General features: G+C 37.6%; 1 protein-coding gene across 9 annotated transcripts in view; it reads right to left on the reverse strand.

The window, feature by feature from the left end:
- PTPRM (protein tyrosine phosphatase receptor type M) overlaps positions 1-21,487 on the reverse strand; it is a 450,209-nt gene that overhangs the window by 127,083 nt on the left and 301,639 nt on the right. For 5 of the 9 annotated variants that reach the window (XM_042870343.1, XM_042870338.1, XM_042870337.1 and 2 more), the window contains one exon: positions 15,452-15,481. The exons of the other annotated variants lie outside the window; for them this stretch is intronic. In XM_042870343.1, coding sequence (XP_042726277.1) covers positions 15,452-15,481 — 30 coding nt within the window. The remainder of the gene's footprint in view (positions 1-15,451; positions 15,482-21,487) is intronic. 9 annotated transcript variants of the gene reach the window in all.

A 21,487-nucleotide genomic window follows, 5' to 3' on the forward strand; every position in this document is an offset into this window, starting at 1 on the left:
AAAAGCTGGCAGGCTGGGTGAAGAGACATTCAAAAGAAATAAGGCATAGGAAAAATTTAATAGCTATTAGATATAAGCGTAAAACTGCCATCTGTCTGTAAACTCCAAAATGATTACAGGAAGAAAAAAATGCAGCTGACATGTTTAAATATCTATACTTCAATAGTAAATTAGCTACTGCAGGAAGTTTTGCAGTAGTAGTAATAAAAGATATGTCTGTCCTGTAGTGGAGCTAACTAGATGGTGAAAGACCTGTAACATCCTTACTCATCTCCTTAAATTTGCAAAGGCAGAACATAATAACAGAATGCCTCGCTTTACGTTATAGAGTAACGCACCCAGAGCTGCAGCTTCAAATTTGGGCCCTCCTGAAACTTCAGCGAACCTCTTCAACAGTTTTTGTCACATGAAAGAAGAGAAACTTACAGTACCACAGCAAGGCATACAGGCAACCAGCCTCAAGCTCCTGCTCTGCCCAACTCCACTTCAGCCATACTAGGAGGATGAGCACTTTTGTGAGAACTTTGTAAGAAGGCAGGTGGGCATCGTGTCGAAGAGGAGAAGAATTCCAGTCGCTTTCCTTATACAGCATAACTTCACCACTCAACCACCCAGAATTACAGTCCATGTGGTATTAGCTAATTATTTCTCCAGTAAAATGGGTATCTGTGGGTGTTACGCTGTGAGAGAAAACTGTCAGCATCTGAGGCGCTGTCAGCTGAGGATCTCCAGTGCTTTTCCTTCTGAAAGAACCTCCACAGATACATACATTTTTTTTCTGCTTGACCTCCTGGGACAGTTATTTCCCTTAGCTGTTCCCCTTTTGAGGCACACTGTTCCCTTGATAAAGCGATGAGACATCATCTCCCATCCTATGGCTAAGCTAAGGAGCCCTGGAGCACTCATTAGTCCAGCACCAAGGTGGAGGACCTGACTTCATCATGACTCTAAGGTGAAACTGAGGGAGGTGATCCAAAGCCCAAGGGCCTTGCTACCACAGTATGAACCACACAACAATATGAAAATTCCATTTCCTTTCACATTCTACATCCTGTCCAGAAATACAACAAGACATAGAGACCTAGCTGAGTAGAGAATACCACACATATACACGTTTTTGGCAGATATTCAAGAAACTAGGATGTACGGCAGCGCCCAGCTGGACAATGGAGTTCTTATAGAGTTCTTGATGGCTGAGGACACAGTGGCCTTCCAGGAACACAGCAGATTATGAGTGGGAGATATGGCCCATTGGCTCTTAAGAGCTCACAGCCATATGTCTCATGTCTTACACTGGTTCAGGTGTCTGCTGCAATAAAACTGGTGAACTGCAAATACATTGTGTCTTGAGACTTCTAACAAGCAGAATTAGAACCTGCTGAAGTACCTCAGCAGGGGTTTCCAAATTTTCAGCAATGTGAAGAGCTGAACAGGTTGTTTTTTAATGATAATACACGCAGATAATTAACCTGAGCTAAAAGGAATATGAATAGAAGGAAATGGAAAGACTTCCAAGATGAGCTCAATAGCAGACCACGTGTCCTTCCGCAGTAAAATCTTACATCTTGTCACATCAGCTTAAACCCACAAAAATCTCATTTCAGAATGGGAAAGTAAATACAACCCAAACTGAATTATTTCCATAATAATAACAATGATGCTTTTAGAGAAAATCACAGAACTAACCCCTTAATTTTGAAAGCTGGTGTTACCATCAAGATGCTCTTACTCAAATGTTTAGTGAGATCACACCAAGTTCTAAATTTTGTTATTCCAAGTTTGAAGAAAAGCCACAGCCCCAGATCAACAAATAGGAAAGACTCAAATGAGGTATTTATTTACTAGCTCCTGGGGCAAAAAACCTGAGGTTTATTGTGCAGTGCACATGTTCATGCACAACTACAGATCTTCAGGTTACAGCTTGCATAAATGAACAGAGATATGAAATACTTGACATTAGTACTCCAGCATTTCATTTCCTTCACTTCAGATACATCCTCAAATGATATAAAAATAATTTGCATTACTTTCTGATGTGACTTAGGATCTTTAGTTTTGATCTACATACAACTGCATTAATAATACATTAAGGGTAGCTATCAAAGCACAATCACATGCTCCAGAAGGAAGAATCTACAAAGTGCAGCTGTCAAATCACTCTCACTAGTTAAAGCAAGGGCAAACTAACTGTATCTGAACTTTCAGGGCATCTGCTGGTCTATTCCACCTCTCCAATAAATGTTTCATTCCTAGGCAATGACTTGCATGCACATGACACAAACTACTATTCCCCCTCTTACTGACCTTGGACCCACAAGGAAAGGTAAGATTTTTGCTTTAAAAGTGACTACCACTGTAAGATATAATGCAACAAAACAACAGCTTACAGAAAGCAGAAGGAACCACAGCATTGACACTTTGTAAGTTGAAAACGATGAAGTAGTTAACATAGGTTTATTCAGTATCTGAATCCAATTTCTCAGGGATTACTAAGTCTTGAGTGGATGATGCTCATCCAAAATGTATATATTTTGAATAATCTTCTATTTATTGTTTCCTTGTAATGATACATCCCTCTCAAATATGTGGCCCAGTCTGCCTAGCCTATGAATGTTTAAGAATTGTTTTTCTCATCTATGAGCTGGTAAGCATCTGTTAACAAAACATGCAACAGAAATAAGAAACACCGTATCTCTATCTTTTCTGGGAAAGTAATTCTGGCACAGCCCACTGTAACATCTGCAAAGCAGACACTTCTCAACATCACACTGAAAGCAAGTGCACAGAGGTAACTAAAATGCCAGCCAAAAGCTAATATGCACAGAGATCCCAGACAGACAAAAACATTTATGGAGAACACAAAAAGAAAATCCTAGATTACAGGTTCTACGGAGACTAATGAGAAACAAGGAAGACAAAAACAGACTAATTTTAATGTAAAATTTCTGGAGACTAATCAGCAATCACTAACCAGGACAATGACCTTTCCTGCTGCATTTTCCTTTCCGGTTCAATAACACAAGTTATATGCATTTTTGGCTCTCAGAGATTGAAAGGCAGAGCAGCTTCCCAATTGCTGCAAATTCACAGATCCCAAAACAACAAGTGACTTTTTACACTGTTCTACAGCTTTCTAGACCACTGCGCTTCCACTCAGAAAAGCCTCTGAAAATATGATTTGACTATGAAAAGTTAGGTTTTGCATACTTTGTCAAATGCAAGAGACCTATTATGAAATTTCTACTCTATGAACTTAGCCCAGATTTTCATTGGACTCTGACAGGGCACAAAAGGAAAACTAGGCTCCTAAGAATCTGCAGAAAAACCCCAACATTATAAAAGGAGAGTACTGTGACGGCCTTCGCCTTTTCTTGTGATACAAAAAAAAAAACAGCTCGAGTTCAAATGAAAAGGTAAATAAATATCTCTGCAATTAATCATAATGGCAGTCATGCACACAGTCCACAGCTTAATGTGAAAGATACAATTAACCAAGATCAGCAAATCTTGGAGTGCCTGTAGTGGACAGAAACCCTTTATTTATTGTTGAGGTTAATTTCTGAGGTTCACTAACCTGATCTTATTTGCTTGACTTACTGTTGGTCTGCTTTAATCATAACAAAAATCCTTTCTAAATAATGCCAGTGTGAATGCAGCTAATTTAATCATATGACCTTTTCCATCTTATTTTCACCCTGTGGCTATCTGACTTCTAATCAGACAGCAAATGATTAGACTCTAAGTGGTACAGTGTGCTCAATTACTTTACTTACGCTTTTCTGAAAGATGCTAAGTTACTGTATTATTCTATTATACTGTTTTCATACTGTTATTCACAGAAACAACCACTGTAGTACCTGGGCTTTAAATAATGATAATTTATTGTTAAAAGCATAACCCTCATGCACAAGGGTTGAACCAGTAAAGCTTGTGCTGATTACTCCTAGTGTAGGAAAGGAGGCAGCTCTACAGCCACTAAAGTATCAAAGCAGCTCATGTCACAAAAATGACTTTACGCCTCCCCTGGCGCTTTTGTAAGGGCTCATATGAGAACATATGTTTCTGCAAGTATACGAGACTCATCCTGTCTTAGCTGGCAATGTCTCGATGATTGATTTTCAGGTTCTAATATTCCAACAACATATTTTCAGGCAGCTTTGCCTTTCTATTTAGAAACAAGGTTACTTTTTCTCTAGTGCAAGTGGTGACAAAGGAAGCATGGAGTCTACTCTCTGATACCAGACCTCCAGTAGTCCTGTTATTTCTCCTTCGCAGCTGCTAATAGGGATCAAAAATCATTAAATGTAAAGAATGCAGGACCCAATGGTTTAAGAGCGCTTATCATTAACTTGGTGTCAGAAAAGAGACTTTTTTGTTCCCAGGCTCATGTTCTTTCCATAATCTGTATGGAAAATTATTTTAGAAACATTTGTTATTGTTAGATTCTTATGGCAGCAGGCAGGCCACAGGAAAGAAGTGAACACCAGATTTCTGAAATGGTGACTTCAAAGAAATAAGAAGTTATAATCCATTCTGCTATGAAAGGTTTTGCAGAAGTTCATAAAACCTCCCAAAATTCAGGGTAAATTGTAGTGCTATGAAAACAGATTTACATGGAACAGCCATATTCTTCCATAGTTTCATCACTCACTAGTTAATTTCTATTATGCTGCAAGGCAGCAGTCATGGCAATATTTAGAAGTGGTCAAAATCTGCTTTAATAAGCTATTACTAGGACCTGTGAGTGATATAACATTGATGGTGATTTTATTGCTTTGCCCTCTTGTTTTTAAGAGCAACACACACAAACTAACCACAGTTACCTTTTTAACTGAGCTGATAAAGTCAGTATGTAGGATGAAAGAAAATGTCTCTTATGAAATAAAAAATACATTCTGTGCAAGTATGCATTACAGTATTACATATTCACATGAAATACAATAAGACAGTTAACACATTACACAGCACAAGCCAATGATTCTTCAGTCCCTTGTTATGTAGTGCAAGAATATGCAGTTTCTCAAATTTTAGTCAGATACAGTCTGGTTTTGCAGCATCCCAGCAATTCTGTCAAGTTGAACACAGAATCTGCATCTGACACATACAGAACACAGTATTCAATTCATCAGGAGAAAAGATAGATCCCTATTCTTTAACCTTTAATTAGTACTTAGCTACATTATGCATGCTTACGGCAAGATTAGTCATAAATGCTTGCAGGGGCGCTGTACATTCAGTAGTAACCTTTGCACATAGAAAGTATGTATTTCATCCAGAACCAGTGAGTGGAAAAATATGTAGCAGAGAGGGTTGGACAGCATATAATTAAACTTGCTTTGCATATTAGGTGAACAACTAAAGTAGAAACGATTACTCTCTGTCTGCAAAGCAACTCCCAAGGTTGTTGCAGACAGTACCACAAAGTCTCGCAACATCCAGAACGTGCTGCACACAACCAGTGAAAAACAGGCTTTTTGACCAGATGTGATTGAGACATAAAAAGCAGGACCAGATTCTGCAAGGACTTTGACTGCCAAAGTCCATAGGAACTGAGGGCATTCGGCACTTGAATTCACAGAGCATGCTATCTGAACTTTACTTCTTCTAGATATTTTAGGCAGTCAAATGTAAGTGGTTATGCTCAGTTTGTTTTATCCATTTTATGTGTTTTAGCAATCCACGTATCCTCCAATGTCTAGTCAAATTACCAGGTGTAAATATGACATTTTCTTTAAAGGTATGATTTGAGGAAGCACGCTGATTTCATTATGTTATACAGTGGGAGCAAAATACATTAATAATATTAAAAATCTCATCTAATTCAAAAATAATCATACACAAACATCTGAAGCAGCATGTTCAACTGTATATTTTCTGAGGGCATGAGTATGTCAGCACTCTGTAAATCCAAATACTTTTGTGTGGACTGCCACTCACTGACTTAAGCTCTGAACACTTTCTGTGAGCAATACTTTCTACTTCTAGACTCCATGTCATTGAAAAGTCAGCTAATAATGAAGCTTAGAAATTAATTTCAGGTGTGCTCTAAAAGCCATAATCAGCTATAAATCCTTTTGCCCTATTTGCATTTACTGAATTTTCCTTAATAACACTGCTGCCTAATTATGAAGCTCAGCCTAGAAGGGACTCACAAAACGCAATGATGCAGAAAGCTGAGGACAGTTTATTCCATTTCATGGATTTACAACTTTCTCCTACTGCATGCCATTTGGAACAAGCTCTATTTGTGAGGTCATTAACATGTAAACAATGTCACACTGAAGACGCACTGCAATGACCTACTGTGGTAATGAAAAGTGATGTTGAGTTTACTAACTCAGACAATGGTACACAGATTGCCTCTTCTCTAACACGCAAAGGCCTGTCACAGAAATAAATGCACGGTCCTTGTTGCAATTAATTTGAATTTTGTTCTTTTAAAGCTTTACTTGTAGATTTAATTAAAGCTTTCATGCAGCACACACTTTCAGGAAGTCCCTATGTTTTAATGGCTTTTTCTCCTATATTAAAGAAACAAGTGAAGGTTATGATTCAAAGAATAACAGGCAATCATAAAATGAAAAGCTGTTCTTAATACAGCAAGCATTATCTTATTTTGACATAAATAAATACACAATATTGTGGGTGTTCAAGTATACATCCTATAATTAATATTATATTGGAACTCCCACTATGACATCATTTTCAATCACTTAAGATAAAACTCTCTTCTTTAAACCTTGGGGTCAGTATTTTCAAAATCCCAGCAATAGACCTTTAGTAACTGTTGCAAATAAAAGGAAATGAGGAAAAAAAATAAAGATGAAAAAAGAAATGCTCAACAGAATAAGAATTTAAAAAAAAAAAAGCTAGAAGGACAACTATGGATAAATAGATAATGAGATAAAATCCATTATGGACAGAAAACAAAACAAGAGCATTGCATGAATGCACAGTATTCTAATTAAAAGAAAATATTTAAGATACTTTGAGTTCCAGCAAATGGCAGCTGAAACTGAAGCATCTTATTCTACAAAGAAAACACCACACTTTTCCTTGGAGCCTGTGCTAGGACTGGACATGATAAAAATTCAGCACCTTATTCTCCTTTTCATTTTTCTATTTTCCTTAAGCACGCAGTAATCCCCGATGGTTTATGACCACACTCATGTGTTTCTATTCTTTACTCAGTTAAAAATATCTTCTACAATCTTCAACCAGAGAATTTTCAAATGCAGACATGACTCTTCCCTATTTGGTAAGCAGAAAGTAAACTTCTACTGCCATTAACACCTGAACGTTACTGTCTAAGGATCACAACCCTATAATGCCAGGTATGATAAACATGACTATCTTACCTTAAAGTCTCAGTAAGAACAAAGCACTCAGTATTTCACCTGCTTTTGAAAATATAACATAGTCATGAACTTCAGTCCCTTTAAAGTGACCCTTACACAGACAATTTGTGAATGGGACTGTAAACTGCAAAATACGTTCCTTTATACCTAAAATACAACTGAATTCTAAGGGAAAATAAATGTTCTGTCTAGCCTGTCTAAAATGTTTTGCTTTCTGCAGCCAATATGCATATACTGCTGTAGCCAAATAAACACAGTGGCCAAATCCATACTGGAACACATACTTCTGCATACTAACATCACACAGGAGGTTAGCACATTGTCAATTCGCTCTGGGAGATGGTGGTACAACTGCTCTAAACCACATAATCCACAGGAATCCACACGATGTTCCACTGTTCAACGAAATGCACAGGATCCCTCAGATGTACCAGAGATACCTCTGGTTCCTCAAACATGTATCCTCATGATGAGAGGAACCATAGAAAGAAGTAACTACCCTCTGCAGGTGCACCGAGTATAATCTAGACATCCCTAACCCCATGGTTCCACATCTCACCAACATATTTGAGACTCACGATTTTCATAAGAAACCTCAGCAAATGTGGACCTGAGCTTCTGCTGCTGAAAAGACAAACAAATGTGCTTCTTTATGCTCCATCAGCTCAGTTCGCACAGAAGCTGGTAGATGCTGGCATAAGCCTGACAAAGCTCTGCTCTGGGTAGTAACTCATGTTTGTTTCACTGCCACTGCTAGGCTGGGATGGGAACTTCCAAGAATTACGCAGGACTGTCCTACTGTTTTCCCTTTGTAGCACACACTGCAAACTGCAATCTAATAATAACAGCAGTAGTAACAATAAAACTGTTCCAGGACACTTGTCAGTGAAACAGAACAGATTCCAATATCTATGATAAATCTTGAAAAAACATTCTTTTTTCTGTCAGGGTGTATGGAACTGATGAAGTGCCAGACTTATCTGTATTTGCAAACACACAGCACAGACTGCAGTTTCCTTTTCTGCTTTTGTTTTCATGAGTCTCAGGTTCACAAATCTATTACCAACATTTTGCACGTGGGTTATTGCTCTGAAATGAGGAAGGACCCTGATCAGACAGGATTCTGACACAAAGTCTCTCAAATGGAGACAGTGGACCAGAAGGCAGTAGTGGCAACAGAAACTTCGCAAGGCATGCTTTCTTACTCTCATGGTCAGAATTACGTACCTCATTGCAGAAGAACAATGGCCAAGAATAATGGTAAAAAAAAATTTGAAATGAACTATCTTTGGACTGCTAGATACTGCGGAAAGCACATGACATCACTCTCCACAGCAGGGATCTCAGAGTGTAAAGGAGCTCAAGGAATACTGCAGGTAAGGAAGCAAATGGAAAAGAAGGAACAGGAGACAAGAACATTTTCATTGTGAAATTAAGAGAGGAGACTAACAGATGCTACCTTGAGATGGATTATCATTAATCTAGCCATATTCCCTACAGGTAGGATCAACAAAGTTATTTCAGCTGAAGTATCACCCATGGGATTCAGAAGTTAGACAAAAGACTGCAGATTAGAAACTGAAACAAAAATATAATAACTCAGGAGAAGTTAATGTAATACTAATGACTATAATACCTCAGTGCCTTGTGCTGACATCACTCAACAGACACGAATACCTTGTTATAGTTGTTCTTATCTCTACTGCAGAAGTGATTAAGTCTGTGCTATACTGGAACAAAGAAGTCTTATTAGTCTAGATTCACTGAATGATTTCTTTTACACTTTTTTTTTTATTTTTTTTTTTAATAACTTCTCTGCTGCTGGTTCTCCTCTCGTCCAGGATAGATACAAAGCACCATTAACCCTGTTCCTTGTAGTCCTAGCTTTTGCAGTCATCTGCTGCTGCTCACTGCAGTACTTCATTAATCCACTTTGAAAACTAACACCTCAATCTCTTTAAAAAAAATAAAAGCCTTTAGCAGTATAAATTATGATGTGAGTTTTGGTCTTAATATGTAGTGTATCTTCTTTACTGTTATTGTTAGTGCTTTTACAGTCACAAAAAGCGAAGGCAGGTTTAGGTTTAGGGAGAATAAGTTTTTAAAGCCATCACCCCTATTATACAATAAATACAGTATTAAAATAGAGAAAAATCTCTCTACTTGGATATTTTAAATGAAAGAACCCAAAATCCGTGTTAAGCTATAGTTGTTAACAAAAATGCAATCTCAGAGTCAAAAAGGCATAGAACATACCTTTTTCCTCAGGGAATACTCTATTTTAGTCATAAAGTGAATGAAAATGATTCACCTTATACCCCCTTTAAAGCCTAATCCAACAATGATGGAAAATAACAGCAAAGTTTTTGTGCCCATTCTGTCACCAAGATTCATTTATGACTGACTTAGGAACAAAATTTTTAGAGAACTACAAACAATGTCAACAGTCTAGTTGAGGAATCAGTTGATCTCGAGGCTATATAGAGAAAATGGTCTACTCTGGTAAACAGGTCATACTAACTGAACAGGACTAAGCACGGCGCAGGTCAGATGCAGAGGTGTGTTCTTTAATGCATATATCTGTCCCTATCCTCTATTCCCTTTTCCTCTCCTCTCCAGAATGTGTGCATCTTACCTCAGTTTTCTATATCATAAAGATATGCTTTCAGGTTTATCCTACAAGAATATAAGGAATCCACAGTTTCATAAAAAATATCAGCACCCAATTACAATTCTTGTGTACTAGTTTAGAAAGGCAAGATGACCTTCTATTAATATAGAAAGAACCAAGAGATCTTTATTTTTCCTACTGTTACACTGGTTTTTATGCTAAATGTCTTTAGAAAACAAGTGGTATGAAGTGAAATTGCCCCTTTAAGGACTGAAAAGTCTCTAAACCTGTACCTCACCTACAAATTTATTGCTTGACACTGAAGGAGCAAGAAGACTAACAGAAAGTAACAGTGTGACCAGCATAGCAACCAATCACTTCCAATACTTCACCTCATTCTCTGTAGTACCCATTTATTTTGAATAATCCACATTTGCAGCACATTACAGATTATGGTTTCTTACTCAAAGCAGCTGTGCTAATGAGGTTTTGAAAAGTCTGGATAACAACAGAAGTAGTTATGGGTTTTTTCTGCTTGTAGGTGTTGGAACAGTAACTTGGAGCGAGTACCTAAGTATGTCCAGAAAGGAGAAGTGAAGCAGAGCTACTCCTCCACATGAGTAATCCTCACAATCTGATCTCTGCTGCAGCTCAGGAAAGCTATTTCAGTCACCAGATCACTGTCCTGAGGGGACAAAAAAACTTGAGGAAGAGCTAATAAATAATAATAAAAATATCTACTTCCCGGTGGTCTGAGTGTTAAGGCTGTAAGCAATACAATCAGATTCAAAAGAATCAGAAGGAACAAGGTATCACTATAAAAAGCTATTTTTAAAAATGTGTTTGAAGTCATTAATGTGGTGTATTTTAATTAAAAATAAAATTTTAATTCTGAGATTGCTGAGTACATCTACACAATATACTGTGCCCATTTACTCCAAGTGTATGGCATATAGCCCACTTATACAGTTTTCAGCTACAGGGATTTGGTCAAACACTCCCCTTGCTGTTTTGAGGGCAGCATATTGGCATTATAGATTTGACCAAATGCAACAGAACTTGTGGGACATCCCCAAATGATTAAACTCTGGCTTACGAGACAATTACAGGTCTTATTATACTCAGGTTTATTTTGGGTTACATGAAGCAAGTCTATGTAACTATGCATATTTAAAGATACAGAAGAGATCATAGGCTTTGTCTAATAGATTAAACACATCACACAGTTCATTTGTGCTTTCTTATTCAGGACTCTCCTATACTGGGAAGAGGTAAAGTGAAGAACTTATTCTAGTTCCAAAAGCAGCTGCAATTGAGTATACAGAACTCTTTGTAACATCCCTTGGTATTTTCAAACTAATACCTAAATTTTAAGTGTTATGACTGACTATTTCCTTGAATTATCCAGAAATCACCAATGAGAGTTTAAACAGCATTGATTTTCTGGAAATTTCATGACACTGACTATCAATATCATTTTGTAAGTCTGCTCATCTCATGCTTTCTGCCATAGGTACCAGGACAATTGCACTGTTCCCATGGACACTGGAGAAATAAGCCACAACTTCTGGATCTCTGAGCCAACTTCTGGATTCTCTGATCCAGAAATCAGCACTGAAAGTCTGCTGGCGACGCAATAGAGAGAGAGGTGACTGAGAAGACATTACCAGGCTCTTCAGCTCAAGTCAGATACAAATGTGTATTTCAAACCACGCCCCAAATTACCAAACTCTTAAGGAAAAGAGAGTACACTTTTATTTACATTCATATTAAAAAGCCCAGTCTTTGTAGACTAGTGGTGACACATTGGAACAGGTTGCCCAAGTAGGTTGTGGATGCCCCATCCCTGGAGGCATTTGAGGCCAGGCTGAATGTGGCTCTGGGCAGCCTGGTCTAGCAGCTGGTGATCCTGCACACAGCAGGGGGGTTGAATCATTTGGTCCTTTTCAACCCAGGCCATTCCATATCCCTGTGATGCATCCCTGCACTAAGTCACCTAGCTGCATGATAGTGTTGGGTCAGACAACATCAGTTAGATTTGGCACTATTAAAATGCCAATGCGAGTAATATTTTTAGGAGTACTGGATAATAATTGTATCCCATTTGCCTGCTTTAGCACAAGTTTAAATTACTTGTAATAAGGCACAAAAATAGGTGCGTAATGTTATTCTAACTGCTGTGCAGCAACATTGTTGCATGAGTACTTAATTTCAGTCATACCACACCATTCTGATATCAAAGTGAGGAACAACATGAAAAGTTGTATTCAAAACTTTGGACTGTAACTGGGTGTACCTCCTGCTCATAGCAAGGTAATGAAGACTTTTTTTTTTTTTGAAAGCAATGTGAAGTTACAATCTGTAATACCTTCCCTGGAAGCTGGGGTATGTTAAATTCCCCTTACTATCAGTGGCTGGTGCCATGAATAAACTCAGAAGTACTGTCTTCACACCTGAATTTGCATCAATCTAGTTATGTTAGATTCTGACTAATAATGATTAACGGCCTTCAAAGCAGACAAAGCCTCTATGTAAATCTTTGTAAAAACAGAAATCTCAAAAATAAAAAGATAATAGTCACTGGTCAGTGCAGTGATGGTTATCGTCACCTCAACAACCAGCTTGTCTCATTTACAATTACACAATGAACTACTGATGTATTTATCTTTCTCTGGCCAATGTTTCTGAGTAATGTGCATAAAAAAAAAAAAAGGTGCCAGGAGAAGGAGTCATGTCACTGCTTGCTGCCATGCTGAAAATGCCAGTCATTACAAGTGTCACTAATGAGATCGTCCTCATTCTTCTTTCTCCCTACCTGGCATCTACAGCCAAGTCAGAAGACATGCTGCAGAGTTAATGAGCGCTGTGAAATTTGCTCTAATTTTAAGAACAAAAGAACTCACACATGACTAATATGGCCAGACAACAGAAACCTGCCTGAGGTGAAAGGTAAAAAATGCACTAGTTCTCAGGAAGGCAAGAGTGGAAGGAAAGGTGCTGGCAGAGGCATTTCAACCCATTAACAAGAAGTATATTCTTACTAGCAGTACTCAGCTTTTTCTCTGTAACATCTCCTGACTGGCTAACTAGTAAACACAAGAGAAAATGGAAATAATTTTCTGCCAAACATGCACAGCTGTAGGTCCACCTCTGATGATTCATCAGCAGCACCAGGCATTTGCCAATTTTGTCTTTTTTAATTTTAATTTAGGATGGATCTAGAAGTGGCAGCAATTTCAGTCTATGAGGGGAAAGGAGCCCACAGCACGTAAGGAAAGCAGCAGACGAGACAATAGTAACTATTTCAGTGCATAGATGCTCAGTTGGATGTCACAGCTTGCATTTACAATGACTAATCAGTAAATTTGAATATGATACTCAGTATAGAAGCAGTAAGTTAGCAATAGCAGAGTAGTTCAAATTATGTTTCTCAAAATATAAAACGTTTTATAATCCATAGCAACTTCCTTGCTAATAATAAAATTGGAATGAATTCTGCATTCAGAATTTCAGTGAAATTACATACTGAGTAAACAGGTGTAGAATTTGGTCCAAAATATTTCCTTGTACTGTGTTCTGATCTCATCTGTTCCTTCACAGGCTTTCACTTCCCTTCTTTCTCCAGATGGAGAGCAGAACAACACACAGGCAAGATCACAGTTTCTTTTAGAAGAGTTCATGTACTCTGATGACAAAGCCATTACATTTGTATCACACTAACAAAGAGACAGGTCTTCTCTTCAAACCACAGTGAGACTATCCCAAGAAAAACAAACCCTATTCCATCCACTATCAGCAGTCTCTGTGAATGCAATATGGGGAAAAAAAACAAATAACTGCTTGCACAACTTACAGAAACATTTCAATTCACACGTTTTCCTCTATCAGCGGAGAGAAAAAGGTATACTCCAATTTCTTTGAATAATGAAACAGCACTTCACTGAATGTTCCATTTGTTTCAATTTTTTTTGTTGACTTAGCTTTGAGACATGAATCATGTTAAAATATTAACTTAAATACGTTTACTTACTGTGACAACAACATATTGCATGGCTTACAATATTAGACTATTCTGACATTTTAAAAACAACAGTTAAATGGTCCCAAATGAGCGTTTTTTCTGAAGGCCTATTTTACAGGAAATATGTTTTCTTCATTTCAGCAACAGAAACAAATATTGAAGAACTGTATCTGTGGAAGAGAATTTTTTCTGACCTTTACATTAATACAGTGCTTTAAAGAACATTTTAGAAAATGCACCAGCTGTAGAGTGTCAAATATAATATGAAATCTGAATTACAAAGAAAAGGAGCAGTTCCAATATATCCTGAAGTCTCAGAGAATTTCAGCTAAGAGGTTTAAATTGTAGTTGCTTTAATTCATTTGAAGCACAGTTCTGCTTACTAAGTTTTGAACTTAGAAGTAGTTCATTAATTTTTCCCTGTGCTCCATAAATAAATGTTTTAAGCATTTCAAGCGTACTAATTGAAAAATATTTGTTTAAAGAGTTTGGAGAGCAACTAAAAAAGGAACAAGAGAAACTTCATATTACCTTAAAATAAAAACATAACTGAGATCTGTTCAACAGTATTTGACTAATGTATGTACATGAACTGATCAAGTCTGTCTCATGCAAGTAATATCCCACCTTCAGTAACTATGTGAAATTATCTTCTAGTTTCCTGTGACTTTTCAAGCTGAACTTTCAAAACTACAGCTATCTATTAGCTGCTGGTTTCTGCTGCTGGCCAACAAGATTAAACAAGCATCTCACTTTGCAATTAAATAAGACACCTAACTGTTTTGCTAAACCAAAAACTACCCTGGGTTCCTTGCACTTGAAGGTGAGAAAAGGTGAACAGCTTCTGAAAGAAATTTTCTGACTTCACAAAAGAACCCTTTTCATTCAAGGCAAATGAAGAAAAGGCTTTGGGTAAATAAAGAACCATGCAATGGTATTACTGAGAACCACATCAGAATGATACTTTACCCACTGAGAGTTTATAGTGCTCACTCCTTTTAAATCCACCCCAGTAATGGTAACTCATGACATTTATGCACGATTATCATTAATGAAAAAGTAATAATATGTACACAGCAACAAACGGAAATGCTTGTACATATGTAACTAATGCTATAATCTCATCAAAGCAAATAAGAAACCAGTGAATACATTCAAAAAAACCGTTACTGAGGCATTAAAATTTCTCATAGGCATAGTGGTGACATTGATAGCTACTGCTTTTAACTGAAAAGATTCATTATGTAATTATTCAAGTGACTCCAATGCACAGTAGCAGGCATAGAAAATTTTGTAAAACTAAATACTTCATTACATTACTGACCATGTTGTTTTCATCTTTTTATCTTGGTAGAACTTTCAAAAAGCTTTCATAAAGGAACTTTCAATATTAGCATTCACTACTTATGCATGGAACAACATGGCAGAAAGTGTATCTCTGACGTCAAAGAAGTTACTTACAGGTAGTAAGTGTAGGAGTGATAGCTTCTTCTGCCATGATGGTGGAAGGATTAGGCAGTGGTGGAAAAGATGAAATGGAAGGAAAGAAAAGCCAAATATTAATGTATGAAAAATCAAGATGAAACTGAGACCAGAACTGATGACACAAATGGAAGGTAGCAGGAATGCTTATCTGGGCATATCATACACCATGTCTGGAACAGATAGATGACATATAAATCTCCATAAAACTTTAAGCAATGCAATACACAATGCATCTCCAACTGTTAAATTAGACCACTTCACTGCACATCTGAGTAACATTAGACATTTAACGTATACTTATCTCCACATATAATACAAACTGACAAATGAAGTAATAAAATGCCTTCAATTTAGATGCCAACTGTATTAAAAATAGGTATACACAAACTCTGAATATTAGAGTTTTAACCACAAGGAATTCCAGAGTATGTATTATAGAGGTTCCCTTTCAGTCATAATACAATAGAATATTTAGATACCCTGTCTTTTACTTAAAGAAATCAGTTTTGCCATTGACAGGTCCAGGACTTGCTTCCACAGAGGAAAATCAATAGTGACAAATAGCTTTCAGCTTTTTTAATAACTAATTAAATCCTGAAGAAAAACTTACTTTGGAGGTGCTTTCTGTCTACAGCTATATCCATAATTGTTATTTCAACTGCCTTTAAGTTACTTCACAGTAAGTGAAAATTTCCCACTATCACACAAGTAGAAAGACTATATTTTTACTGGCTGAAATTTTATTGGTATTTCCCCACATGACAAAGGGAACAACAAGACCTGAACCTGTATCTCTGTTATTTCAGTCTATGTGAGTGTCACAAAGATTTGGAGACCTAGCGCCACCATCCTAAGAAACAGGCATCCCTCCAGTCTTTCATGCGTTACCTCTTACATAGAGAGACTCTCCACCCAGACATGCACTGCAGAAGCACAAAGAAGTATACCTGCCCTCCAGCTATACTTTTCTGCTTTACATCTCTCTCTCCCTCAGTTACAAGTCTCCTGCAAGTAGGACTGCAACTCTCCAAAAGGGCTAAGATCCAACCCAAATGAATTCCATATATTGACTGTAATTAAAAAGAGGCTTGAGATCTTACAACATTTCAGAGCTTAATGTCAAATAGCATTCACACGTTGGCAAGATAAAAGACTGAAATGAACCATGTAGGCATTTGTAATTTTTAAGCACATACATACAGCCTTTGACTACAGAGGGAAACATGTAAACAGGCCTTGCAAAGGCCTATAACTAATGTTAACTTGCCTCTAGCTACATGCTTCAGGCATCCCTTTGAAAACTAGGCTTTCATCAAATTTTCTCTCTCATCTTCCTTGTGTGAAGATGCCGTTAGAAATGTTTCCCAGTTTTTATTCCCATTTTTCTGATGAAACTTTATTGTTCAAAAACAAGAGGCTAGATAGTGAATATTTAATCACGTGGCAACCTGCAAAAGTGTACACCTGTTAAAGATGAGATTTAAAAGATGCCTAAGAACAAAGTAAAGAAAAAGCTATAGAAACATCTGAACTGTTCTTCCACCAGCACATACTCCATTGCCTTTGGTAACGGGCACAGAATCAGGTCCTACCAAAGCAGTCCAAGCTACCTGTTCTATTAGCAAGGTGTTGCTTTCATATCTTGATCATTTGTAATTATACCCCCCTGCCCTTCTTTTCAGAATTACTCATTCTCTTGCTCTCATTTAGAATCTCATGACATTGCCAACACTATTTCTTGCCATATGTTGCAATTGCAGAGATTTAGTGTAATTAGTACAAATGTTCTCATACTTCTAAAAGATGTATAATAATTTGAGAAACAACAATAAATACAATTAATCAGAGAAGCACTGCTGGTACTTACAGGCAAAATTCTGCCAAATATGTTACAGAGATGAATCAAGCTGTGTGAAAAAAATATTGAAAATCCAGGAGCTTAAATATGTATGAAAGTGTCCCATTAAGAAGATGAGAAAAATTAAAAGTTTCAAGCTCCAGTTATTTTTAGATTGTTACTATCGTGAGATTTTCCATATGAAAACTCTGGACAAACAGCATTGTTTTTAATTCTCAAGAATAATAGAAGAATAATAGGTAATGAGAAAAGAGTAAACAAAAAGCAAGGAAATACAGACAATACTTGCAGGAAAAATAATTTAGTTTTACAAAGCTTTAGATTCACAAATTCTCAGGTCACATGTAAGAGCACTATTCCTAACTGAACAGATTTAGCATTTTAAAGAAATTTTGAAGAGTTCCATTTTACGTCCTACATAACGTATACAAATGTATCTTCCCCATATGTAGGAAAAGTGCAGAAAAGTTTCTTTCTGTAGAAGAACACAACCCAAATAATTTGGCCAATACTGGCTAAACTCTCTTCTGCTCAAGGAACCAATAATGTTTAAGCTACTTTCCACCAAAACGGTTATTTCATGTCAATAGGCCGCTCCTATTACAGTGAAAAAAATAAGCTCTTTCCCATCCTTCGGAACAGATAACATAACTACACTTCATAAATATTACGAATACAGTAAGGCCTTACTATAAAACGTTATGAAAATAATACAGCAGGTTGAAGAAGGATTGTCCTACTATATGAAGAAGCTTCTGGAACAGCGTAATTTCCACACTGATTTTTTTCATTATCTCTTTTTTGTAGCTGGCCTTAAGGGGGAAAAAAAAGAACACAGGAGGGCACTTGGAGAAAACTGGAGTTTTCCTTCAGTTCTATTATCTCTGATTTCCAATTTCTGCCTGAAATTGTTGGCAAAGGTGTACAGCTGAACAGCCTGATTTACTACCAGGGAATTAAACCAATGCATTCCCTGCCCAGCTCCACGGCATACAAAAGCATTCCTTACCCACTGCCAAGAACCAGAGACTGCTTTAAACAAACGCCACAATTACACAAATTGGAAGCTACTGGAAGGCTCAGACAGAGACACTTGGAAAGTAAAGACGAGTACAAGAAAATAACCGCTTCATGGAGAGAAACTGATCAGACAGATTCCATTCTACAACTGAAGCAGAAGCCAACATAAAATTTTAATAACTGCTTGCTTATTACAGTACCACTGCAGGAACAAGGAGCCCTAAAAAAGACCACCATCCCAAAGACATATTTCTAAGCAAACCTTGGAACAATAGATCTAACTTTTCAACCTCTATTTCCTTCTTTAAAATTGACTGAAATAGAATACAATAGAAAGTGTACAAAAAAAAAAAAGATAATAAAATAAGGTTCTGATTTTTCTAAGTCTTGATTTAATTGCCTCTGCTTTTACTAAGGTTGCGGGAACAGTTCCCTAATTTTCCATTGCTCTGCTTTAAATTGACCAACAGGTAAACCTGCAGCATTTTTTATTTATTTATTTTTATAAATTGCCACGCAGGTATGTCAAAGATTAGTAGAGATCAAGGGCCTTGCCTGGAATTTTACATTCAGGATCAGATATAAAAATCCACTTTACTGCAAAGAAACATTCTGGTAACACATGTATTGGCTTCCGTTGACTCTACATTAAATCACACATGAGAGATCTACAGCACAACTATGGGAAGATGAAAGTCTCCCAGCTTCCCTTCACAGGGAAGAATAATCATATTGATATGACCATATTACTATCAGGAATAGCTTACAGACTACTAGTTTACTTTACACAACAGCTTTGCGCAGGAAAGTGCTGGAATGAATAATGATAGATCAGAACAGATAAAGAGCTCCAAACAATCAAGTGGAGGGAAAACCAATGAAGCCCTGGCAGTCTTAACCCAACCCAGGTGACTAAAGTAAACCAAATTTGTGTGCTCATCAAAGAGTGAGCCTGTTAGTGTCCTGGCTGTTCTACCCTCAACAGTGATTCCACATCACGCTGAATAGTTAGGTTGCCCAATCTCTCTGCCATCCAGTTTACAATATAGCTACTTCAGAAGACCATTATATAACGCAATAAATAATTATGATTAACAAGTAGTAGTGTTTGTAGAACTTTTCTACATACAGCCATACTACAGGAACCATATGTAAAGTATATCTGTGTTGCATTCAAAATTTTGCTTTAAGCATTGGGCTGAACTTTTAACTACTGAATTAATGCCTGTCATGGTTTTATGTTTTTTGGTTTTCAGTATTCCACACCATAATGTCACATAGTGCACTGGGAGTTAAAGTGTTAATGCTCCAATTCCAGGTACCTATCCCTATACATTACGGTAGTTATGGGATCTGGCCCTACCAGGTGGGGCGGTCTCTCTTACTGCCTTGCAATGGCTGCTGGAGGGTGCTTTCCTAGCTGTCCCAAGCTTTTCAGGTTTGACTTGGTCTTAGGAACTGTCTCTCTCTCCTATCTTAGATTTATTAGTTTCAATTTCAATTAGATTGTATTATATTATGTTATCTTGCATTCCGATATCATAGTTAGTAAAATAAGTTTTCTTCTATAGACCGTTGCAGCTATTTTTTCTTCCTTCCTTGAGCCCAGCTCCCATTTCCTTGTCTCTTTTCCTTTTCTCTTCCCATTTTGTGGGGCTGGGGAGGAAGGGGGGGCATGGACCTACTGCCCCCCTGTCCTGGGCATAGATTAATCTAGTTAAATCTGTGACAATGCCAAAAGAAGTTGATTTGTTGAAAAAGCCAGTAGTGCTTGACACCAAACACAAAGACTGTCTGCTGGCTTAACTTAGGTGACTCGTAAAGGCCTATGGTGGGCAAAGACATGGTTACAGCATGGTCCTATCATGACAAACTTTGATAAAGAGTCTGTCCCCTTCTTTTTTATAGCCCCCCTTTAGATAGTAAAAGGCCACCATCAGGTCTCCCCAGAGCCTTCTCCTCCCCAAGCTGAATAGCCCCAGCTCTCTCAGCCCATCTTCTCAGGGAGGTGTTCCACCCCTTGGATCATTTTTGTGGCCTTCCTCTGGATGCAAGCCAAGAGGCTGACATGCCTTCATCTACATCAGGATGTAGTACTCTGGGTGAGGTTTTGCCAGTGCAGAGTGGAGGGGCTCCCACACTTTGTTTGATGCAGCCCAGGATACAGTTGGCTTTCTGGGCTATTTTATGTCCAGCTTGCCATCTCCCATATCCTTTTCAACAGGGCTGTGCTCTATCCTTTTGTTGCCCAGTTAGTAGTGATATTAGAGATTATCATGACTCAAGTGCAAGATGTTGCACTTGGCTTTGTTGAACTTAATGAGGTTCTCCTGGGCGCACTGCTTGAGCCCGTGTAGGTCTCTGGATGGTATCCCATCCCTGAAGTGCATCTACAAGGGCTCATTTCAGTGAAAGGATGAATAACAGAAAGCACATTCTTTGGGATGTGCCCTGGGATAACGGAATGTGATAATGCTGCAGCCAATTGCAACCACAGCAAGTTTCTGAGCATGTAGATTTGGCATGGTAAATCTTAGCACTGTAGCCCTAAGAGTCTGCTCACAACAATGCAGTAAGGAAAGTGGTTCTCAGAGGAAAGATGCCATTGAGGTGCTAGTTGCTATTTCACTTTCTGATCAGTTCTTCACTCCAGTAAGGCTCCTGATAAAGTATATGAAATAAAATGACAAACTGCAGTAGTCAAATGATATGCGACATTGAAAAGACTGTTTCATGAAGTAGCACCTAAAGAATCGTAAAACTGCAAAAACAATGCAGGTACAATAAGCCTTTGGGATGATTTATACACTTTCTTTAAATGCATAATGTATACACAGTAACTGAACCAAGGTGAAACCATAGGGACTTTCAGTAGCATACTGAATTAATGTACCAATAACAATCTATTGAATAATTGGTCCATTTTTTTGTTTAAATTGTGAGCATAAATGTATTCAAGACCTTCTATTATACAGCACCTGTTTTAGAGGTCTGGGACACAATATACCCATCTCCTGATACTCTCATTATAGCCTAGTCACATACTGTTACACAGATGAACCATTCTTACTTATTAATATTCACCTCAACTCATTTTACAGTTTGTTTCATTCAAGGCTACAGCATGATTCTGG

Source organism: Lagopus leucura, unplaced genomic scaffold, assembly GCF_019238085.1.
Source record: "Lagopus leucura isolate 7727_CA_CO unplaced genomic scaffold, USGS_WTPT01 Super-Scaffold_100002, whole genome shotgun sequence".
In the NCBI taxonomy this organism is placed as follows: Eukaryota; Metazoa; Chordata; class Aves; order Galliformes; family Phasianidae; genus Lagopus; species Lagopus leucura.